The sequence below is a fragment of the Eschrichtius robustus genome, chromosome 5, assembly GCF_028021215.1.
Source record: "Eschrichtius robustus isolate mEscRob2 chromosome 5, mEscRob2.pri, whole genome shotgun sequence".
NCBI classification, from domain to species: Eukaryota; Metazoa; Chordata; class Mammalia; order Artiodactyla; family Eschrichtiidae; genus Eschrichtius; species Eschrichtius robustus.
In genome coordinates, this window is record NC_090828.1 from 7,150,839 (window position 1) to 7,176,186 (window position 25,348).

Sequence of the window (25,348 nt, forward strand, 5' to 3'; positions counted from 1 at the left end):
AGGTTTCTACGCTTTCTCCAAGAGCTCACAGGAACAGATGCCTGGATGATGAGGAAGAAGGGCTGCGGCAGAGTAGCCCTGCCCTACTGTAGAATTTTGCAGCCATATCCACCATCATGGTACCTAGAGTGCCATCCCTGCTTTAGAGTATGGAGAACTCACATCTTTGTCCCACCAATGTTGGGCTTGGCCATGCTGCTTGCTTTGACCAAAGCAATGTGGGTCAAAGTGCCAGTTCCCAGCTCAGGGCTTAATGGGCATTGTGGGTTTCTGCTTGCCCCTCCTGGGCCCCTGTGATCTGATGGGAAGAGGTGCCCCAGGGAGCCTCCAGCCCTCTAGCATGGGCCAAGAATAAAGACGTGAGGAACAGACCCAGATCTGACTGGAAACCTGGAGTCCAGCCTGGTCCAGCTGAGTCCAGGAGAGCCCAGCCTAGTTCAGCCAACAGCCCCAGGAGAGGAAAATTAAATGTTTGTTGCTGTAAACTATTGAGATTTTGGAGTACTTTTTACACAGCAAATGCTGACAAATACAAGTTTGAAGGGAAGAATGAACTTTTCCTGAGATTCTACCTCTTATTTAAACTTCATGACATAATTTCTTCATTTACTCATGAAAAAGCTGAAGCTCCAAGAGGTTAGGTAACTTGTTCAATGCCACACAACTTGTTTGATCACCAGGACCTGCCGCAAGGACGCGTCTTCAAGTTCCACGCCCTCATTTTCGCCACATCTGCTCTCCAGCTTCCAGAGGCCACTGCCCTGCAATCTCATCCTCTGCGTAGACCTCCAGGCCCCTCAGGGCCCCGTCATCTTTCTGACAAGCCTGAACCCCACCCTGGCACCAGAGATCCTGTCCCCATGGCTCCCACCACTCCCTGTACCTCTGCAGGCCCTGCCTGCTGAAGCCACTGTCCAGGATCAGCTCCCCAGCCCACCCTCTGCACTTGGGCAGGGCTGAAGCAGACCAGAGCTGGTGGCTCGTCAAGCCAGCAGGCAGCCCCCTGACATGTACTAACCTCTTACCATGAACCCCACTCAGGGCTCAGCCATGGGCATTCAGCAGGGACCAACACAGACCCAGGCCTTGCCCATAGTCTAGCAGAGAAGCAAGATGTGATACAATAAACAAGTAAATAATGACAAGGTACAGAGGCTGAGAGAAGTCAGTGCCTTGGGAGGGTATTACAAGGGGACTCAGCCTAGTGGGTCAGGGAATTATTCGTTAAAAAGACAACACTTAAGCTGAGATGCAAAGGATGGAGAGCGGTTGCCCAGGCCAAGAGAGGGGGAAGCATCATGGCAGGCAGAGTTACTGAGCAGCACGTGTGCACAGTACTGGTGTTTAAATGTGTGGTTTCTAATCACAGGTCCTTACATGGAATGTGGTTGGTGTCTTACCCAGTTCCCAGATCCCTTTACTATCTATGCCCCCAGCGCCCTCTCTTCTGGGGGCTCTGTGCTTTGCTGCTAACGGCTTGAACCTGCAACCTCAGGTGATTCCCCCTGTGCACTGGAGCCACCTCGTTTCATAAGGAGATCCAGGAGAAACCAGAGTGTTCTGACTCCCCATGCCCAAGGCAGCCAACCTGTGCTTGGAGTGTGTGTGCAAAAGCCCAGCTCTTTGCTTTGGTGCAGAACAAAGCCCGAGGTGTAATTCATACTCCAGAGCTCCTTGTAGCATCAGGCTGGGTCTGAGACTTCACCTGAAATTGTACCTTTGCTTGGCTTCTCTTCTTTCCCATCCTGCGTCCCCCACTCTCTCACTGGATTCTCCTGGGAGCCTTTCTTTAATCAATTATTGGTACCCAAGCGTGGGGTCGGCTTCTGGAAGAACTTCACCTTTGATGGTCAACTCCCCAAATCAGTCCTTTTCATTTGTCTATCTTAAGCCCTCCATCAAGAGCTGATCCAAGGACTTACCCTCAAGTCCTCAACCCACAGCAAAGCTCCTCACCAACAGCGAAGAATTTGGACCCCACTTTACAGAGGACTTGATCAGACTTGAAGTCCTTTGCTTCCTCCCCCAAATATGGCTGCCCATGAGGACCACTCCCACCCCTACACCCCCATCCTCCCCGCTGGGCTCAGCAGGCTTTCAGCACACATCCTACCTCACTCTGCACAGACCAGTTCAAAACCCTACTCTGTGACTGGACCTCTGGTCCTATGAGTCCCTAGGCTGACAAGAGGGAAAACAGGGTGTCAAATGAGACTGGGCACATTCGGAAACTCGGCACTTAGGTGACAAAACGCATCATGTATTCACCTCGGCGTTGAGAATGAATGAACGGAAGGATGAACATTTTTTTGAGAAACCAAACAACCTTACTTAAGTTTCTATTGGTTTTCCCATTTTACAGATGAAGAAACTGAGGCTCAGAAAGGCCAAATGACTTGCCCTGTAAGTGGCAGCACCACAACCTGAACCCAGGTCTCGGGTCCCTTACTCTAAGTTCTGTGCTCCTGGACTCTGAAAGGCTGCTGTGCTCCAATTTCTCTGCCTGTGTGTTCTGGCACCTTTGGTACGAGGCAAGCCTATTTTGAACTCCATCCAAAGGACCTTATTTACTAATGGGCATTATATGTTTAAAAGTCTCTCTCCCTCCTTCCCTCCCTCAACATCTTGTGTTGTATAAAGAATCCCAGGAGTGTAGACCAGTGCAGCCATTCTGGAGAGCAATCAGATACCATTTAGACAAATTAAATATGTGAATATGCTATGACCCAGCAATTTCACCCCTGGGCATATGCCCCAGGGCTCACCTTGGGCTCACCTATGTGGATGGTCATTACAGGTTTGTTTGTGGTGGCAGAGATCTGGAGGGAACTGGGTGCCCATCATGGGGAGAGGGGACAGGTAAAATGTGGTCAACGTGTCCAATGGGGTGCTATGCAGCAGCCAGAAGCCGGCTGGATGTGTACATAGTAACATGGAAGGATCCTTTGCCAGAGAAAGTAGAAAAGTGAATGAGGGCTATGGTATCACTTTTCGAAAACTGAATGAGGGCTATGGTATCACTCCTTAAAAATGCATCCATGCAAAACAACAATACATATTTTGTAAGAACCTATTCAAATAAGAAGACACCCACTCGATGTTTGCCTATTAAAGGGAGGGTTATGCAAGCGCAGTGTGGGGCTAGAAGGGATTAAAACAGTTCGTGAAGACACTGCCTTATAGTGAGAAGGCACTGCGGCTTTGATCACATAACCTGATTGCGAAAGTTAGGTACTTTGTTGTGGCCTTTCTGATTTGACCTGAGCTAATTAGCAAAACCTTCTGGGTCTCAGTTTCTTCCTTGGTCAAGTGGGGAGGAAAAAGTGGGCAAGGGGAAGTAATATTCAGTTAGAAAGCAGTGTGGCCCATTAGAAGATGCACAAAATCTGAAGCCTAATGTGTGAGTGAAGCAGGCAGGGTGTGAGACACTAGGGCAAGGTGGGGACAGTGACACATTGGAGAAATGTCCCTTCAAAGGAACCAGCTTCCGCTTAGCTCCAGTCAGACTCCCATGGGGTAACTTAGGCCGAGAGTTGCCAGAATTTCAAAACCTTCAAGGGAAGGTAAAAATAGAGATTCTTAGAAGAAATCTCACATTTTTAATGCTTGCAACTAATTTTTACAAAACACCTTGTCAGCCACAAATGCAAACCTTAGCTCCACCATTAAGTAATTGTATGACCTGGACAATGGCATTCAGCTCTCTAAGGCTGAGCCAGCTTTTTTGTTCACGGATGAAGAGTCTCAGATCTGCTCCGTGTTAAAATGAGCTGATATAATAAGTCCAGGGCATGGCCTCACTATCATCAGGGAGTTCCTGCTATGTGCTGAATATACTAATACAGTATCAACTCCTATTTTTCAGACAAGTGAACTGAAGCTCAGAGGACTGGAAAATTAAGAAGAGTCAGGTAGAAAAAAAATACCTTCTCCAAATGTGATAAAAAGGAATGGGTAAAACTGAATTAAAATAACTTATAAATAAGGGTTTGGGGATTAAAAGGGCTCTAAGTAAAGTGGAAGTGATTATTAATCTGTCTGACCCCTAACAAGTTACAGCAGTCTCTAATAAAGACATCTCAGAGGCAACAGACCTCACCGGGGCAGTAGTAGGTATGAATTCATAACACACAGACCAGTGATGTGCTGAGGCTGGCTCATGCCCACGTGTGCCTACTTGTTCTGGTTCAAAATCCAATTTTTCCGGAACCCCAAGAGCTGATTGTTGATTGTGGCCACTGTGGTGGGAGCCATGGTGAGAGTATTCACCCCACAGAAATTGGCAAACATGGTAACTCAGAGCTTTGCTTTCTTCCCTGGAGAACCGATGGTCAAATGTTTGCCACTGCAGGGGGCCCAGCGACATGTATCGCTTTGGCAAAATCATCCTTTCAATTCTTAGAGGCCTGATTTCGTGTGTACACTTGCCTTACCCTCTTCACGGCCCCAATCTCTGGAAGCAACATTGGATCAGGGAGGAATACCGTTGACACAAAATGGTTAACGTTTCACTGGGGGAATGCAGAGGGGATTACTGTTCAGTGAGGAAAAACACTTTTTAATGAAGATGGCAAAGGCACGGATCAAAACAGGAAGCTTTCAGCCTGCCTTGCTGGGTAGGTGGGATTGTCTGAAGCTACGAGGCGCTGAACAGGAAGACTAGCAAAGTGTTCTGGTTGGCAAGGTGCAGTGACAAATGTGAGTCCACCAGTTGCACAGCTGGGCTCACCCTTGACCTCTGGGGGAGAGGGGCTCAGTTTAGGTAGACAGGAGTGGACGGGCAGCTCGAGGTAAACACTACGCCCTGCAGAGGAACTGAAAGTCACCGTTTGCAGGCTCCTGTTGCTCTGAGGAAGTGACAAAGGCACCCTTACATCATGGGACCGAAGCCCAGGACAGAAAAGGGGAATGCAACTATACCTGCTTCTACAGAATCCAAGCCTCATCCCAGGGGAGGAAGAGAACTTCAGGAGAGAGCCCAATCGTGGGGAAAGGCAAAGAGGAGGGGGCCAGAAGCCGTGATTTGCACAATGGGTAAGGTAGTTTCTTCTGTAGTTTACAGTTTAGTGAGATTTGTATCCACCCTTGGCAAGATGCTAGATCAGCTTACTAAAAGCCTGGTTTGTAAGACGTGTCAAAGCAAGTGGCGATATCAGTTTACATTCCCACCAAAACTGATACAGCCACTATGGAGAACAGTATGGAGGTTCCTTACAAAACTAAAAATAGAACTACCATACGACCAGCAGTCCCACTACTGGGCATATACCCAGAGAAAACCATAATTCAAAAAGACAGATGAACACCAATGTTCATTGCAGCACTATTTACAATAGCCAGGACATGGAAGCAACCTAAATGCCCATCGACAGACGAATGGATAAAGAAGAGGTGGTACATATATACAATGGAATATTACTCAGCCATAAAAAGGAATGAAATTGGGTCATTTGTAGAGATGTGGATGAATCTAGAGACTGTCATACAGAGTGAAGTAAGTCAGAAAGAGAAAAACAAATATCGCATATTAATGCATATATGTGGAACCTAGAAAAATGGTACAGATGAAATGGTTTGCAGGGCAGAAATTGAGACACAGATGTAGAGAACAAACGTATGGACACCAAGTGGGGAAAGCCGCGGGGGGGTGGTGGTGGTGGTGTGATGAATTGGGAGATTGGGATTGACATGTATACCCTGATGTGTATAAAATGGATGACTAATAAGAACCCGCTGTATAAAAAAATAAATAAAATAAAATTCAAAAAAAAAAGATACTTGATATAATTTCCAATCTTCTTAAAAAAAAAAAAAAAAAAGCAAGTGGTGATCCTTGGAACCAGCAGGGGTTCACTGGGAAGAGACCAAGTTGGGAGAACCTGTTTGTCTTATTTTATTTACATAGTAGAAGGTCAATGCATGTTTGCTAGCCTAATGAATTAGATCATTTGTTGCATCTGATGGAGATCATGGCTCAATTGCCTACAGAGGCTGGTCAGGTGACGTAAATGAGAGAAACCGGCTGGGAGTGAGGCAGTAGGGAGAGGTGGGGACTGTGGCACATCAAAGAGAAATGCCTCTAGGAAAGGCGGAAGCTTCCACTCAGCTCCAGTTGCATCACACTGGGTAATGTGGGTCTTAGGTTATCAGATCTTCAAAATTTTCAAGGGAGGCTGAAAATTCAGAATATTATATAAAATCTCTGAATTTTTCTAAATTTATTTTTTAATCTTAAAATTTTATTTTATTTTATTATTTATTTTATTTATTTCTGTTTTTTGGCCATGCCGCACAGCTTACAGGATCTTAGTTTCCCAACCAGGGATTGAACCTGGGCCCCGGCAGTGAAAGCGTCGAGTCCTAACCACCAGACTGCCAGGGAATTCCCAAAATCTCTGAATTTTTTAAAATGCTTTTAACTGGTTCATAATTTTAAAAAACGTATGTCAGGCAAGCAGAACACTAAATCCAACGCAGGGGCTACCAGTTTGTGATCTCTGGTATAATCTATATAGATTTCAATAAAGCACTTTGTGATCTTCATCCGTGATCTTTTGTTGAGAACCACATGGAGGAATATTGGCTAGGGTGAGACGATGCCAATGTCAGCCTGGACACAGGTTTCGGCTGCTATTGGGGTCTCCCTCTCATTTACATCAGTGATTCCGATTAGGATCCAGGAGGTGGACTTACCAAAGTGCGGCTGTCACCAAGCTAGGAGGCATTTCAAATATGCTGGGTGACAGACAGAACCAGCTCAAAGCAGAGCTCAGTGACCTGGAGCAAGGGACTGGGTCAGAGAGAAGGCCCTGCTGGGCACTGACAACCTGGCTACACTTATCAGCGTCCCATCCACTCTGCCATTCCAGTTTGGGCATCGTTTGGTTGGTGCCTTCCTCTTAGCACTGCCATTTTTCTCCTTTTTTCCCCTTTAATTAAAATTTTTATTTCCTTGTCTTTGTTATGCATCCTCCTTCCAGAGCAGAAACATCCCCGGAAATCCGGAGCAAGACGACAGTGAATGCTATTGCCACTAATCTGCATCACTGCGGGTCCTAGCCAGCATGAAACAAGCCAGAGCAACTTCCTTCCCCTCAGATTACTTGTATTGAAAAGAAGGGACAAGTCTATCATTATCTGCAGACAACAAGATCATGTACCTAGAGAAGCCAAAAGAATACGTTCAAAAAATGATTAAAACTCATAATTCAGAAAGATAGGTAACATCACCCTACAAAAACCATAACATAGACACCAACAAAACCCAGTCAGAAAATGTCATGGAAAAAACAGGTTCTGGGGCTTCCCTGGTGGCGCAGTGGTTGAGAATCTGCCTGCCAATGCAGGGGACACAGGTTCGAGCCCTGGTCTGGGAAGATCCCACATGCCGCGGAGCAACTAGGCCCGTGAGCCACAACTACTGAGCCTGCGCGTCTGGAGCCTGTGCTCCGCAACAAGAGAGGCCGCGATGGTGAGAGGCCCGCGCACCGCGATGAAGAGTGGCCCCCGCTCGCCACAACTAGAGAAAACCCTCGCACAGAAACGAAGACCCAACACAGCCATAAATAAATAAATAAAATAAAATAAAAATAAAATTAAAAAAAAAATCCAACACCCTTTAAAAAAAAAAAAAAAGGTTCTGTTTGCCAAGGTAACTAAAACTACATCACACCCAGTAACAATGAAGACATAAGAACTATATGGAGAAAATATAAAAGACAGCACATGAGAGATAAAAAAGAAAATCTGAATAAATGGAAAGAGATGCCATGTTCTCGAATAGGACACGACTGTATAAGGATATGAGCTATCTTCTAATTAATCTATGAATTCAATGTAATTATATAAAAATTCCAACTGGATTTTTTTAGGGCACTTAACAAGCTGATTGTAAAACTCACCTGGAAAAGAAAATGCATGGAAACCATCAAAGAATAAAGAGAGGAACAATAAATAGAACTCAGGCTACCGGATACACACAATAAAGCCACAACAACAAAAACATGATGGAACAGGGGCAAGAATAGATTCCTCCAGTCAGAGGAACAGAAGGAAGATTCCCTACATTAGGACTACATGAATTTAGCATGTGATAAGATGGCACTGTGAATCAATGGAAAAAGGATGGATTGTTTAATATATGGTGTGGCTATCCATTCAGAGGATGGGGTTATATTCTCTATTTTGTACCAAATGCAAAAACAAAGAGCTAAACATAAAAGCTTACTATAAAAGTGTTAGGAGAAAATAATATTTTCCCTGGATAAGTAATATTGAGATAAGTGATTCACAAAACCCAGAATCCATAAATGAAAACATTTGACTACAAAAAGTTGTAAACTTCCACGTGACAAACGAACCATAAAGTTTTAAAAAAATGACAGGTTGGGAGAAAATATTTACATTAGAACTAACACAAAATTAATATACAAAGCATATGAAGAGCTTTTTATAATCAGAAAGATTTTTAAAAAGGAAAAAACTGACAAAAAATATAAATAGCCAGTTCACAGGAAAAGAAATACAAATAGCCAATGCCTATATGAAAATAATCTTATCCTCATTTCTAAAGAAGAAAATGCAAAATAAAATATTGAGATTGCGTATTTTATCCACCGTTTGATGAAAACAACAGACACTGGTAATGTCCAGTATTAGAGAAGACGTGGGGACATGCTGGGTGCAAAGTGGCATCAGGTGGGAGATGGCTCATTGGAAGAGGCATTTGCAAGGTGCTTTGGCTGTATCTATCAATACAATAAAAACATGCATTCCCTCAACCTAGTAATATCTCATCCTGAAGAGAGCTTGTACATGTGCACAGCACAGACCAACCTACTGCTTATTGCAGTATTGTTTTTTGTAGTAATAACCAAAAAAAAAAAGGACATTGTCTACGAGTAGGAGGATGAACTATATTGCATAGCAGTTGAAAAGCACTAACTCAAATGTATATTGACTAACTTGGCTAGATCTCAAAGATACATTGCTAAGGGAAGAAAGCGAATTGCAGAACAATATGAAAACATGATCCCATTTATTAAAAAAAAAACAAAACCTATATATTTGTACAGGCTCACATGTCTATGTAAATGCACCCAAAATGGCAAATGCCACATCTGGCAGTGGTTCCCCTTGCAGAGGAGAGAGGCGGGTGGGGATGGTGAAGGCAGACTTTCACTTTCTACTCTCTGTGCTTCTGTTTTGTTTGAATGCTTTTAAAAAATATATTCATGTTTCCCTTGGGTTGAAAAAGAAAGCAAAAAGAAAAAAAAAAAGAAAAAAGAAAAAGAATAAGAAAGAAAGAGAGAAAGAAAACAGTAGCATCTGTTGTAAGCAGACCTGCCATCCCCGGACAAGGGTCTTGACGCTGGGGTCTCTCCACTTGCCCCTGACCTGGTGACCCAGAAGAGTTTCCACCTGAGAACAAGCAGGGGGCTTTGGGGGCCCTACCTTGGGGGCTTTGTCCCTGCTCACACAGCATGGCCACCACTAGCAGAGCTTTACGTAATAATGACAACAAATTTTTCAAAAAACCAAAAAATTACCCCACCACCCAGTTTTTGCCTTGGGTGGTTTAAATTCAACACATATGCTTTTCCCAGAGGGGTGTAGGGAATAAAAGGTAATTAAAAAAATTTTTTTTTTGCAAAACATTGTGAATGTACTGAGTGCCACAGAATTGTTCACGTTAAAATAGTTAATTTTGTGTTATGTGAATTTCACCTCAATTTGTACAAAAAACAACAAAAACGAACAACCACCACCCTCCCAGGGCACCCTGCCATCTACAGAACAGACTCCAAACTCCCAGCCCAGTGCTCAAGCCCTCTGTATCAGTCTGATCTCAAACTTTTTTCCCCCAATTTTCTCTGCTGGTACTCCTATTTGGGACCCCATGTGACAGCAACATTACCCCCAAATTTTCTGAGATAATCCTGTTTCCTGTAATAGAAAAATTTTAAATAAAGACAAGAAGTGAAAATTTTTATAAAGTATTATTATAAAAGTTATATCTTGGCCATGGTTAAAAAGAATTAAAACAGTACTAAAGGTATAAATTGAAAAGTAGAAGCCCTCCTGCCATTGGTAACCCACAATGGTAACTCCTAGTCTTGCCCAACTGTTAACAGTTTCTCAGATATCTTTCCTGTCAACTCTGATATATGTGTGATACCGTGCATACATTCTATCCCTCAGCAAACAAAACCCAAAACTCCCATACGTTAATATCATCCGGCACCTTCTTCTTTTAAATTTTGGAGATATTTCCAACCTATTACACACAGCTCTACCCTCACTTTTTAAACAACTGGTCAGATTATACTTCATGTAACCGTTCCCGACTCATCACATTTACCTGGCTTGCTGATTCTTCTTGGTCCCCATTTTGAAGTGAGGTTGCAGTGAATGTCCTTGTACATGTATCTTTGCCCATGTGACCTGTTGGACACATTCCTGCGGGGGGGTGTCATTCCTCATGGGGACCAGGTGCCACAGATGTTCATGGATATTGACAATTTGCCCTCCAGGGCGTTAGCCCCGAGGTGCATTCCTGCCCATCCCGTGTGACTCTTACTGCCATTTCCCCCACCTCCGCATGGTGTTCAGAATTTAACATCTATCTACAGGAATCACTTGAGGATCTTGTTTAAATGCGGATTCTGAACCAGTAGGTCTGGGCCTGATTCTCTGCATTTCTAACATGCTCTAGGATGATGCAGATGTTGGTCTGTGGACCACACTTTGAGTAGCAAGGCTCCAGAGCAATGCTGTCCAATAGAAATAAAATGTGAGCCTTACATGGGATTTCAAATTTTCTAGTAGCCACATTAAAAAGAATTTTTAAAAAAATCAGGTGAAACTAATTTGATGATTAGGTTTTATTTAACCCAATACATCCCAAATATTAGGATTTCAATGGGCAATAAATAACAAGTTATGAGATATATTACATTTTTTTCTTTTTTTAAAAAAAGGCCTTTGAAATCTGGGGTGTATTTTACACTTTGCCCATCTGAGTCTGGACTAACCACATTTCATGTGCATGACTGCCACATGCGGCCAGTGGCGGCTGCATTGCCCAGCTCTAGAGAATCTCCTGGGCTCTACCAGGTGGGGGACAAATGTCTGTTTCTCAGACCCCTGGGAACGGCACAGGGATAAGAGGGTCGGAGGCAGGAGAGGGTCACCAGGAGGCAGTAGTGAGACCACACTCATCAGCCAAAGGATGTATGGCCTGAAGCCGCCATGAGACTGACAGTAGGAAGGAATTCCGGATGCATAAGGACTCCAAGCAACGATGCTATTATTATTATTATTATTATTATTATTACTATCACTATCTGTTCTTAGGCAAGATTCCCAATAACTTTTCTTTACATTAAAAAAAATTGAGATATAGTTGACATACAACATTATGTTAGCCTCAGGTGTACACGATTTGATGTACATATTGCAAAATGATTACCACAATACGTCTGGTTAACATCTATCACTGCACATAGTTACAGTTTATTTTCTTATGATGAGAACTTCTAAGATCTACTCTCTTAGCGACTTTCAAATATACAATACAGTGTTATTAACCATAGTTGCCAGGCTGTACATTACATCCTCAGGACTTATTTTGCCTTATAACTGGAAATTTGTACCTTTTGACTACCTTCACTTTCACAGGGAATCACAGCACACTTAAAATTGTGCACTGTTCACTCTAGCTGACCAGGCATGATACTGTTATTGCCAAATTTTTGCAAATCTTTTCTCCCCCAAATACTGTAGGACTGTTGACATTTAAAGATAGCCTGAGTGAGTACTCAAAGTGCTTAACATAAGGTCCTTAAGACTATTTTTAAGATACCAGATATATCACAGTTTCGAAAGTTAAATTTTAGTGAAACACATAATACAGTGACAGTTTCCCAAGAAGCAAGGCATGTTTCAAGGTCAGGGGATTTTATTTCTGTTTTGTATTTTCAATTTGAACTTCCTCACCCTTACTTGCTACTTTCCTAAGAGAAAAAGCAGAGACAACAAATACTGATCTGCAGGAATCCTTCCTTCTTAATACAGAAAAAAGAAGACTTAACTCAGAGAGTAATTTTGTGGTCCAAGCCGGGCTGTGTAAACCACAGGACCTCGTGCTGCACTCAGATTGGAAATCTGCTTATTTCTGCATTTCTCTCAGGACACGCTACTTGATTTATCTTTCTGCTTCTTCCTGTGTACCCATTTTCATCATGGGGTCCAAATTTGTTCGCTCATGCCAGCAGGAATAAACCCTTTTAGGTGCCAAGCATGGGGCGGGGCTGAGGGGTGCAGAGAGCTGGGTGTGGGGTTGGGATGGGGAGTGCTGGGGGAGGTGGCCCTGGCCATCTGGGGGCCAGAGACTGTCACAGGCCTGGGGCTCTGTGATTTCACTCAGTCCATCTCAAGGTTGAGGAGGGGGTGGGAGATGGGGAAAGAAGGGGAGTTTCGAAGTCCTCCTCCACCTCCAGTATGCAAAATTTGCCTTTAAAATAGCCATTTCCCTCTGACACATGCAATGAAGGAAGCTCTTCTTGTTCACTGTTTCCATTTCCCCTTTTCTCTCACCCCCAGCAAAGGTCCTGTTTAGCTTGAAAGGGGACCTTTTTAGGTTTAAAGAGGCTGCCCAGTTTAAACTCCTCCCCGAAAGAATTGAACCACACATCTCTTGGCACTGCTTGGATAGAGCAAGTATTTATACTTGTACAAGCTCATCGATACTAAAAGCCCGGACTAATCATTATCTTTCAAAAGGCTTCATGGTCCCAGTGGTCCTGGGAACAGGAGCATTCTCCATTTTCTCATTGCTGGGAGCTTAGGAGGGATATTTTTAGCCTTAATTACATATCCCTGAGAGGCTCTTCTTTCCAGCTTGCTTTTCTTTTCTTTTTGTGAAACTCTCAAGGTGCTCTGAGGGAGACAGAAATGACAGCTGGCAGACAAGCTCTGTGTCCTTAGCCTGGGAGTCAGCTTGCAGAAGAGCAGCCTCGGGGCAGACGAAGCCTGGAACATCTCCTGATGAACATGCAGCCCGCCCCCAAGCTCCCCCGCTGCCTTTACCTCATCCCAGACCCGTCCTGCTGCACCCACCGCGCCCCCGCCGCAGAGCAGATTATGAAACGGCTGCCCCCTATCACTCCCCTCTCCTCTCCGCTGATGTCACTGCTATAGAAGGAATCATAGAATTCTAGAGCATGCAGGCATTTGGAGGTCTCTAGTCCACTCCCCTCCTTTTACAGGTGAAGAAATGAAAGCCATTCCTCCCTGCTCATATTATAAACTTACACCTCATTCAAACGTTTAGCAAATACTAATCGAGCACCTACTCTGTGCCAGCTGCTCTCCTAGGAGCTGCAGACACAGGGGTGAGCAAGACGGATGAAGTCTTAGCTCCCCTGGGTCTTCCATCCTCATGGTGGAGACAGACGACAAACGAGTGGGCCAATAAATCACAAAGACAGTCGTCATGGTGGCCAGAACAACAGCCCCTCAAAGACACCCACTTCCCGATCCCTGGAACCTGTGAAGGTGTTTTGTTATGGGGTGTGGGGGAATTAAGATGCAGAGGGAATTAGGGTTGCTAATGTACTGACCTTGAGATAGGAAGATTATCTTGAATTATTTAGGTGGACCCAATCGAATCCCAAGGGTCCTCATAAAGGAAAGAGGGAGGTTGGTAAGTCATACCCAGAGAGGTGGCGTTGTGACAAAGCCTGACCGGCCATCTCTGGCTTTGAAGATGGAGAAACGGGCTAGGACCCAAGGATCACAGCCCTGGTAACTCCTTGACTTTAGCCCAGTGAGACCCACTTCAGACTTCCAATCCCCAGAATTCTAAGATAATACATCTGTGCTGTTTTTAAACCACTACACTTGTAGTAATTTGTTACAGCGGCAATAGGAAACCAATACCACTGCAGACAATGATAAGGGCTATATAGAAAAATAAAACAGGAGTATAATGGAGAATGACCATGGGGGCAGGGCATAACTTTAGATGGGGAGACCTGGGAATAACATCAGGGCAGTCAGCTATGTGGTGATATGGGGGGACAGAGTCCTAGGTAGAGGCCAGGGCAAGTGCAAATACCCTGGGGCAGGGAGGAGCTTGGCATTGGCAGGATTAACTATCCCCTCAATGCCTTCCCAGGAAGAGAGAGCCATTCTATTGTCGGGTTTCCCGAGCAGCCAATGTCTTTCTTGCAGACTTCTGAGTAACCTTTAAATCTACTTGTTTGAATGTCTGGTTTCCCTCTTTAAAGCCTGGCACTGTGTCCTCTCCTTGTCCCAGTATGAGGTGTTAGGACCTCTTCTTTGGGTCTTAAGAGTGTACATTTGCCAGAGACACTGGATTTTGGAAAACACATTTCTTCAAGACTTTAGAACTTTCCCCCCAAGTCATGAGGGAGCATAAATACGGTGGAGAGACAGACAGCCACTCTGATGGCTGTCAGCCTCCTGGAGTTTTTTGACTTGGACAGTCAGGAGCAGCTGAAGTGAAGGGACTTTGGGAACTCCCTACTTAAATCTCTTATGGCAAATCTCTTTGTAAAAAATGACTAACTGATGACCTACTAATTAATTCAATATCGGGGTTGGGGGGAGAAATTTGGATTGCTCTATCTTGGGGCTGCTCAAAATGGGGTACATCTCTGCTAAAAACATGGGGTGTTAAGGTTCACCTCAAAAGGTCTCTTGAGTACTGAGAGGTAAATTAGAGCACTGCTTTCAAGCCAAGTCCAGTTGGGCCTTTCAGTTAATGAGTGGTCATGAAGACTGCCCTGGGCTGGGCTCTAGGGCAGACACAGAGGCAAACGAGACCCTCACCTTGTTCCCGAGGCACCCACAGTTCACTGGGGTAGACAGACAGGGCTGACCACCACCCCACATGGCAAGGGCTTGGTAGTGGGAAGAGGGGAAGTGCTTGGGAGCATAGAACAGAGGGTGATGATTTTTTGGAGGGATTGGCTGGGACGTTCATTTCCTCCTATTGAAGGGGAGCTCTTTTTGCTGTAGAAGATTCCTAAAACACCTCTACTTCAAGCTGTAGAATCTGGAGTTCAGGGGATCATCTTGCTAATTGCTTGCCATCGGTCTCTAAACTGAATGTCCCGTGAGGGCAGGGACTGTGCCCAACTAATACGTGCTGAATGAGTGAGGACGAATAAACGGATGGGGGGCGTCTCAGCTAAGTCATCCTGGAACATGGTCAGGAGGTACCGCTGTAACACCGCCTGCACTGAACTTAACAGGACGGTCATCTTGAGCCTCATTCAAGACCGTGAATGTCTCAAATGCTATACAACTCACAGCTGGTTCCACAGCTGGGGCCAACCTTCAGTGGTTGGGAAAGCAAAGGCCAGTAGCCGAACATGGCGGCAGCATCAGATTTAATCTGGCACTCACCTTCCAGCCAGGAGGCCCCATTGGACTCCTCCATGACTAACAGCCAAGCCAAGGAGGGGAGGGTGGTCTTGCCCTTAAGCCACAGCATGGCGGGTCAAGTGATATCCCTATTCTGTCACTGACCAGTTGTATGAACCGAGCAAACAGTGTTATCCCACCTGAGCCTTAGTTTCCTTGTGTTTAAAATGGGAATAATGTTAAGAATACCTCCCTCCCAGGATTAAAGAATGTATATTAAGTGCCTGGCTCCTAAGAAGGGCTCAATAAATGGGGACAATGGTGAAAAGAGATAAGGTAAGCCCCGGGGAGGGTCAGTTATAGGCCCTCTGGGTATCCTCAAGTTCTCTCTCACTGCTGCCCAGAGGGACCCCAGGGACCAGGCCCTGCCCTGAGCTCCTGCATCTGTCTTCCCCAGTTCTTCAACTGGCCCAAAGAGCAGACACAGGACTCAAGTGGGTCCTCATACAAAGAGGACAGAGGAGCCTGAGCTTGGCACCTCCATCCCCTCCCCACTCCTGGGCCGTGATCTGGGGCCAGTCAGGACTCCTGGCCACTCATTCTTCTTTCCAAGTCCTCCTAGACTACCATGTACCAGTCTCAGGACACATGAATCTTTTGTGTCCCCAAGTCTCAGCACTTTCTCCCTCCCCTGAGCCTGGCGTCCTCAGTCAGCAGGCCTGGGCTTCTGCCTGCGTAGCTTTGCCTGGGTGTTGCTTAGCTGACTGGCCTCCGTGCCTCTCTCCCCACTTCCTGGTTATCGTAAAACCATCACTCACTGGGTTACACATGTGTCTGGCACTGCGTGCTTCACATAAACCACCTCTGGTCCTGGAAATCTCCCTACATAAGTAATGTCGTTATCTCCATATTTCAGATGAGGAAATGGGGGCTGGAGAGAATAAGACCCAGAGGAAGGCTTCTCTCAATCCTCTGCTGCAGGAACTCGTAAAACATCCTGGGAAGCATCTGACTTCCTCACATGGATGTGAAAAAGCAAGGCTTTCCTGACCCAGAAGTGAAAACCCACAAGAAGAAAATGGGAAAGATGAACAGACAACAGCACCAGTTAAAGAGGGAGCTCAGCCAATAATGCAGGCTTGCACCAACATGGAAAACTCCGTGGTGACATTAAAATCCACCTTGGAGGGAGTGACAGCAAAATGAAGACTGTGGAACAGAGAACCTGCCCAGGATGCAGAGGCAATTGATAAGGAATGAAAAACAAGTGCCAAGTCAGTAGATATGGTGGATAGTGTGGACCCAGTTAAGAATGGTAACAGCAGCAAGGGCAAATCAAGTCCTAATTTTAAGTGAAACACATAGTCGTTCTACATTCTTAAGGGTGGCAGCAGAATTAATTCATTCAGTAAATATCTACTGAGTGCCCACTATATGCCAGGAACAGTTTTAAGGAACAGTTCTAAGACTGGCAATACAAAAATCAATTAATAAGTATATAAAGTCAGGTACTTACAAGTGCCGTGAAGAAGATAAAGGAAGGTAAGGGGTTCGGGAGCCGTAGGTGGGCGGCAGGAAGCAGGTAGATATTTTTATGGAGTAATTAGGGATTATTTTCTTTTCTTCTCCTTTCTTTTTTTTAACATCTTTATTGGAGTATAATTGCTTTACAATGGTTAGTTTCTGCTTTATAACAAAGTGAATCAGCTATACATATACATATATCCCCATATATCCTCCCTCTTGCGTCTCCCTCCGACTCTCCCTATCCCACCCCTCTCTCTAGGTGGTCACAAAGCACCGAGCTGATCTCCCTGTGCTATGCAGCTGCTTCCCACTAGCTATCTATTTTACATTTGGTAGTATATATAAGTCCATGCCTCTCTCTCACTTCGTCCCAGCTTACCCTTCCCCCTCCCTGTGTCCTCAAGTCCATTCTCTACGTCTGTGTCTTTATTCCTGGGATTATTTTCTTAGAGGAAAGACTCTCTTCTGTTGGGTAGCTTTAAGTAGCCTCTTACATGTACTAAGGTTAGACCCAGAACCTGATCTTGAGAGCGAAGTTGAGAGAAGACGCTAAACCATTCTGCAAGAAGCAAGTAGTTGCTAAAATATTGATTGGTTTTTATGTTTTTTCTGGTTAGAGCTGGAGAAAGGGATATCGACCCCTAGGATGTGGGGCATGGAGACAAGTCATTGCAAGTGTCTGAGCGGCACTGGAGTGGTCCTGACAACACGGCGCAGGCCACGGCTGAAGAGAGGGGAGAGTCGGGGATATGAGTGTCAGACCGTGGATTATGAGCTTCTGGTGCAGTGAAACTTGATGTTCAGTTAAAATTTTTCTTTTTCTCTTTTGAAATTCCCCTAGGATAGGCCAAATGTTTGCATATTAAGGTACTTTTTGCTGCAGGTAACAGAGAACCCCAATTCAACTACTTGAACAAAAAGGAATTAATTATCTCACAAACAGGAAGTCTAGAGGCCAGGCAATGACCAGGCTGGTTAATTCTGCTTGGTTAATTCAGTGGCATCATTGAGGACCCAGGTTCATTTCATCTTTCTGCTCTGTCCTCTGCATATTGGCCTCACTTTCCAGCTACTTCCCCTCTTGGTTGCAAGATGGCAGCAGCAGCCCCAGCTATCACATCCTACGACAGCTTCCAAAGGTAGAAAAGGGACCATTTCATCCTTGTGTCTCCTTCTAAGACAAAAAAACCTTTACCAGAAGCCCCGTGGAACACTTCCCTTCATGTCTCATTGGTTACTATTGCATCCTACTCCTATCAATTACGTTATATTACATTATCCCTGTACCTAAACCCACCAACCCCAGCTAGTGTTGGTCCCCATGTGGGCTCTGCTTTGGGCAACAAAGAGGAAATGGTCCCATGTCCTGTGGCAAGGTGAGCTAGAAGGCTTGGAGCATGAGAAGCAGGGACAAGATGGCCAGCGGGGAGGGGGAGAGAGTAAAGACAGTCATTTGGAGGTAGAGAGGGCAAATAGAAACCAGAAGAGCTGGAATAAAAACTTACTCAAGGGACTTCCCTGGTGGTCCAGTGGTTAAGACTCTGTGCTCCCAATGCAGGGGGCCCAGGTTCAATCCCTGGTCAGGGAACTACGTCCCGCATACCACAACTAAAGATCTCGCATGCCACAGCTAAGACCCGGCACAGCCAAATAAATAAATAAATAAATTAAAACAAAACAAAACAAAAAACCCCACAAAACTTACTCAAAGACCAAACAGAAGAAAAGTCTTCTGAGCCAAAGAAAGACCCAGGTTTGCAAAGCGAACAGGCTGAACACATTCCCAGAACTATTGATGAATGGAAAACGACAAGGGTGGTAAAGAATCCCCACCAGCTTCAACGCAAAGAAAGAAAAAAACCTGGTTCCTTATAACGGGACTGGTACCAGCTTGACCTTGGATTTTGTATCTGGGGCTATTTGTAACTCGTAAATTTCTGAAGGCAGTAGAACACCACCTCTATAGAATTTGGAGGGGAAATTCGGTCCCCAAGAATTTCATCTCCATCAAATTTCCTTTTCAATCTGAAAGCAACTGGAAAATGTTTTGAGATATTCAGAAGCTTGGAAAACAGACCTGTCCTTGTTCTGCAGCAGGCTAAACTAAAATGAAATGAGACGAAATTACATTAAAATGCACGCTTCTAGAATGTGGCAGCGATGGCCTAAAGGGACTGCTTGGCCGCTGGGGAGCCTGCCGGGCCCCCTGCCCTCAGCATGGCCGCAGAGTCCTGCGAGGCGGCCCGGCCATGTGTGGCTTCTGTCGCCTGTGCCTCTCCTGCTCCCTCTCGTGCAATGTCAGGAAGTGTGTTCTCGAGCCACATCCTTCACCCGGCGGCTCAGACGGAATCTTTACTTCACTTGGTGACCACTCAGAACAATAACAGCTGCCACCCTCTTCCTGAGCGTAATAACAATGGCTCAACCGTCAACCCTCCTGGACACTTGTGACGGAACGGCTTTTAGAAAGTTGTTTTGTTTTCTCTCTCCAAAAGCCACACTGCCCAGAGCAACGTGACAGACACTGTCAGGGAGCAGGAACTGAGTCATGAGTCTCTCACCCGAACAGCTCAGAGCACCGGGGTTTTCTTCTAAATGGGGAAAGGAGACCGAGAGTCTATGAGGCTCATGGTTTCAAATTCCCCCTTCACCTAAACTTGCCTTAAAACCTGTGTGTGTTCCGGTCTTAATTTCAACAGTCAATATCCTGCGTAGAATCTCAACGCTGAGAAAAGACAGGGAGTTTGCAGTGAATATATCGCTGTGATGGCGGGCCAGGGGCAGTTTTTATTTTCTGCTGTATTCTTCTTGGTAGGAAGGATGTGAGAAAAACAGCAAGTGTTGAAGGGTCGTAGGAATGGAGCCAAAGGGCCCCATCCACTTGGACTGTGGCGTCGGGCCGTTTACGTGATAGCCCTCGGCCCTCCCCTCACTTCTGCTCAAGCTGGCCCATCAGGACTGCACGTCCTGCCTTGAGCTTGGCCTTGATGTCCCAGGGAGGAGGGTCATCGCAAAAGGCAGTGGGAGCCTTGCAGTTCATTCCAGGGAGGGCCACTTCCTGGTCCACGGCGGGGAGGGAGTCTGGGCCTTATGAGAAGCCCACAGTCTCGGTGCGGGAAACTCAAGGCTGAGGGGCTGGGCGCACCCGCCTTCCTCTGGCCTCGCAGGGCGGCGCTTAGAGCCCTGCCCACCCCCAGCACCGGCAGCTCAGCCTCCAGTCTGGAAGATTCTCAGGGTCAAGGGTGGCTGTTGAACAGCTACTTAACAAATCCACGGGCTGCTGAGGAAACTGGGGAAATCCACAGCCCAAGAAGCAGAGCTGAGGGAGCCTGATTGCCACTAAACCTGCCCCCTTCCTGCCACCCCTAGTCACTGCCTAGAACCTTCTAGAACACTGCCTGTATCCCTTCCCCTCCCCTTCTCTGCTGCCTCTGGGCCCCACGCCTGTTTCCATCTTTTCTTCTGTCAGAACTGCCCCCCCCCCCGCTCACCTCTACCCCTCCCTCGTTCTTCCTTCACTTTTTCTTCCTCCCTCTTAGCTTTCTCTTTCCTTCTTTCTTTTTCCCTCTTTCATTCGTTCCTTCCTTCTATCCTCTCTCTTCATTGTCTTTCTCCTTCTCTTTCCATCCCATTTCCCGCCGTTCTTCCCTCCTCCCTCACCGGAGCACGAGGTAGAACTGACTTATGCTGGTTCACAGATGCCATCGTCTTGTTGGAGGTCTGTTCCCTCTCACAGCAAATAAAGACGGTAATGGCCATGCCGGCAGCTCCCCGATGCCAGCCACTCCCCGGGGCTTGGGATTTTACACGCACCTTGGGAGGCGTGTGTGTGATTCCCACTTTCCAGTGGAGTCACACTCTCGCCCAAGGCCGCATGGCTGGCACAATCTTGACTTGAACCAGCTGGGAACAGGGCGGTCTGCTTGAGTTCCAGGCGCCTCACTGATTTACCCCAAAGGCCAAATGTTACGTGTGATCAGATGGTATCAAGATTTACAACGGTGGCAGGAAAAGAGGGCTCTCCCTTTGAGAGGCTACCTCTCCCTGTCTCCCTGTCCTCCTGGGGCAGAGTCTGTCCTTCTCTAAGGGATTCAACACCCAGCTGGGTTTGGACACACTTTCTGGGGTCCAAGAAGGACGGCTTAGCTGGGCAGGTCTGGAGACTGGGCCTGAGGCCTCACTTCTGCAGGGTTCAGCCACGTCCAGGCTTAAAGCACGGGGGTTGAATGAAGTTGCAGCTTACACGCTTCCCTCCCATCTCTGATTTTTTGTAAGTCTGAGAAACGTGGAGTGAGAACGAAGTCACCAAGCATCAGGATCACTCCTCTTCCTGAGCCACGTGGACTGTCACGGGCCACAACCTGCGGCCGACTTCATGAGGTCGCTCTGCAAGGAACGAAGACCGAGTGGCTCTTTGGTTTTGTCAAAAAGCCAGAGGCCCCAGTGAGAAGAGCTAAGGTAATTAGAATAAGATGAAAGCTTTTGCCGCTTCACTTGGCAACGTTTCAGGCCAGATTCTTATTTGGGGAGCCTCCTATTCTGGTAGCACCAAACAGATTCAGGTGTAAGGAGTGAGTTATTTAGAAACTGTGGCTAAGCTCAGAAAAGAGTATGAGGTTTTGCCTCAACATGAAAAGAGGAACTGGATTTAAAATAAACCCCGACTGGTAACTGCTGAAGCTCGACAACCCCGAGACTTGGCCTAATAGTGCGCGTGCTTTAACCTGCTCCTTGATGCACAGCTACTCTGATCATCTTGTCAGGCGTTGTATTTTTATAGGAAGGCGTATCCTTAGGAGTGAAAACTGCCTAGGTCCCCCAGCTCCCTGCCCCCTGGTTACCTGGTGCTGGCCACCAAGGTGGTCCCAGGCCCAGTGCCGGGGTCGGGGGCAGACCCGTCCAGCAGGGTGCCAGCTCTTCTATGAAACCTGCCTGCCCATCACCCTGGCTGAGCGTGGGCCTCAGGTAACCATGCTCTGTCCCCACAACTCTACCCCCTTCTCTGAGCCGTGGGCGAGCCCCTGCTCCAAGACAGCTGATTCATACACAGACCTGAAAGGGCCCCTGCAGAGTAAGTGGTTGACGGGGCCGAGCCAACCGTATTCCCTCTTGGGACTGGCAACTCAGGAGTGAGCCTGTTGGTGGGGAAGGGCAGACCCACTGAGAAGGGCTGCGTCGTGGCAGGTAGCACCTGGGCTGCAGGGGCCCCAACCCTTCTGGTCCCAGGCCCCAGCCTTCTCCTTCATTGCGCCGAGCATCTCCACCAGGGCCGCCCACCCCCCTTGCATAAGTCAGCCAAAGCAAGTCTCTGTTCTTTTCAACCCCCAAAGCCTGATGAGGCCCCAGCTGCTGCAGAACTGGCAGCCGTTCCCAGGAACGTGCGATGCCACAGCAGCAAGAGGTACAGGCCAGAGGGAATAGACCTAGACGCAGTCTAGACGTACACAAGCCGTGAGTACAAACTCTATAGAAGCCACAAAGTCATGTCTTTTCCAGCTTAAGGCCTAGTCATACTTAAAGTCTTCTTCCCTTTGAAGGAATAGAAGAAAACCACAAGGGGAAAAAAGATCAAAAGCACCAACTAACTTTTAACTTAAGAGAGTTTAGACTCCTTTCAGCAAACCACCTACCAAGGACGCCAACCTTTGTGGGAAAGTTCATGCAGTCCTAGACTTGGAAAATATTCGAGGCCATTGAGCCCCACTGCCTGCCCCAGGCAGGCCTCCCTTCAGGCGGCCTCATCCCTGACAGGTGAGGAGCCCATAGGGGAGGCAGCCATCCCACTGATGAGTGGTTGCCAAGTCTTGAAAGAACCGTCCCATATTAAGGTACCAACATTTGTCCCTGGTGCCGAGGCTGAGACATGGGGGCATCCTAGACGATCCAAAAACATTCAAATGGATGTTCTTTAGATACCAGTGCAGATGCACGTATGTACAGGAAGGACGAAGAAGCCAGAAGCAGCGCTCAGACTGACCTCTAGGGCGTGAAGCAATTCTGCTTGAGCCCAAACTTGCATCCCCAGGGAAGCCCCGCAGCACAGCCCCAGCCTCTGAGAAGGCAGCGTCGTGATCACCTGGGTTGGCTCACGCATGGCCCTGAGGTCTCTGTCTCTGTCCCAAGTGGCTCATTGAAATGATTTCTTTGATCCCCATAAATAGTCTCCCAGAAACTTTCTACTCAACACAACTCCCTCTTGACACATTTCCAGTGAACTTGTGCCCCAGGGACCTGCCTGTTGTCCTGCCCTTGATTCCAGCTCCGTCTGTACCACTGCATCCTAGTTCTGCACAAAATGCATCGTTCCCTTCACCTCCGGAATCAGTGATTACACGCCACCTCGCCCCTTCCACTTCTACTTTCTTTTCAACTAAACCCCACAGACTCTGTCGCTGCTTCTCCATGACATGGTGTCCCAACCCTTCTCTATCCTGGCTGCTCTGCTTGGCACGTGGGTGGGGCACTCTGCCTGTGGGTGCCTCTCACAAAGGGCCCAAGAGCTGGGTGTGACTCCTCTGCTCCCACCGTGGACACTGAGAGCATCACCCCCTTTTTTCTGCCCACCCCCTGCTCTCTTGGTGCAGCCAGATTACAAATAGCTCCCCTGGCCTCCACATCACTCAGTTGTCATGCATTGTGGTCACACAACACCCGTGGTGTTTGTCACGCAGACTGTATGGAAGGTGGTCTTCCCAGACTTGGCACGCCTAGTATGGCTTTCTTTAACCTTTTTATTTTCTTTCTTTTTTGGCCACATTACACTGCTTGCGGGATCTTAGTTCCCTGACCAGGGATTGAACCCTGGGGCCACCGCAGTGAAAGCGCCGAGTCCTAACTACTGGGCTGCCAGGGAATTCACTCTTTAACCTTTAACGCAAGCTTTACACGTTTGGACTTTACATGGTGAAATCAGATGCCATGAGCATCAGCCTTTGATGGAACAGATCTCTACAAATTGAAAGATATTATCTCATGCTAATCCTTAGGGCAGTCTTCTAGCCCCTCATACCATCTGTTCTCCCCCAAGTTCCCTCCCTTCTCTCTTTCCTGGCCCACTTACTGTCACGCATTTGAATGCACTGAAAAAACCACCAACAAGCCACAGTCACTTGTCCTTGGTCTCTGAGTATCCTTCTTTCCGTTATTTCCCCTTCACACCCATGAACACAGATGACGTCTGCCATACCTGCTCCATCATGTCCCAGGGCAGGTCCCTTTGCAGGGTCACAGTCTACCCGCTAAGCAACGCCACCCAGGTTCTTCTAGGAGAAAGACAAGCCCCCATGTCTAGGTGGCTTGGGGCACCTGCTTTCTTCCCTTCTTCCTCTTTTTCACTCCTTCTCTGCCAATATAGGTTCCAGTCAGGGTCAGATTTCGAGGTTTATAAAAGACTTACCTGAACAGTGAATTTATCATCTTCATTGGGCAGAATCCTGTAAGTGTAAACGCAATTCCGGTACCTGAAATAGACCAAATGCTGAATTAGAACCTATGCATTCCTTTTTCTGGACATCAAGCAGTCCTGGGCAAAGTCAGGGTTGCTTGTCCACTCCCCACCCCCCCAGCACTCAAGGAGCCTCAGGAAAAGGCGGGTGGGATCTTTGGGACGTGACTTACGTTGGCGCTTGACAGCTGTGTGGTCTGATTTAGAGGAGTTCGCCATCTCTAAGGGGCTTCCTAAACCTCTGGGCTGTCATGTTGGCCAAATGAATGGAGCCAGAAGGGGTGTTTCAAGAAGAAATGGGACTCCAGTGGGGCTGAGCACGGTGGGAACATGCCAAATGGGTGGTGGGCACTGCCACAGAGGGGCGGCACTGGCCAGGGCAAAGCTCAGTCAGCTTTGGACAGAGCTCCCCTACCCCCTGTGGCTGCATCTCCTGGAGACTTTGCCCCATGGGTTCATTCTCCCAAAGGCCAGCCCCCATCCCTTCAGAGACCCAGATTTTCCCAGCAGCAGGTGGGTGAGCCTTAGGGTTGCTTCTCACGCAGAAGTGCAAGGAATTTCGGATTCACTTTTCTTTCCAAAAGCTCAACCTTCCTCTGGTCCAGAGGTCTCCAATGTGAGAAGGAAGAAGAGCTACTTTTTATTCTCCTAAAAGCTTTGAGAGGAAGTGGGAGTTGTCAAGTCTGACCACCTTGGGAGAGGGGCCCATTGGTGGGTGGTCCAGGTGGGGGACCGAGCCCACAGACAGCCTGGTGGTAGCAGATGGCCACAGAGGTCCACTGGCTCGGCTGCTGAGCCCACAGGCATAAGGAGTTCGGGAGAACGCTACTTGGGTCTTACACTCTCAGTTGAAATGGCTGGTCTGTTCTCTCACCCACCATAACCTCCCTGCCCCCATTTCCCCTACTTGGGATTCTCACAGACCTTGAAAACTTGCCTGCCCCTGCTGTACCCCCAGACAGGGGCCACACTCCAGCTCACAGA

At 47.0% G+C, this 25,348-nt stretch overlaps 1 protein-coding gene and 1 non-coding gene across 2 annotated transcripts in view; one reads left to right on the forward strand and one right to left on the reverse strand.

Moving 5' to 3' along the window:
- INPP5D (inositol polyphosphate-5-phosphatase D) overlaps nt 1–25,348 on the reverse strand; it is a 130,400-nt gene that overhangs the window by 84,454 nt on the left and 20,598 nt on the right. Inside the window, exon 2 of the mRNA XM_068543726.1 lies at nt 24,317–24,380. Coding sequence (XP_068399827.1) covers nt 24,317–24,380 — 64 coding nt within the window. The remainder of the gene's footprint in view (nt 1–24,316; nt 24,381–25,348) is intronic.
- Nucleotides 18,436–18,508, forward strand: TRNAG-CCC (transfer RNA glycine (anticodon CCC)). The gene has a single exon. It is a non-coding gene; the product is annotated as a tRNA-Gly (tRNA).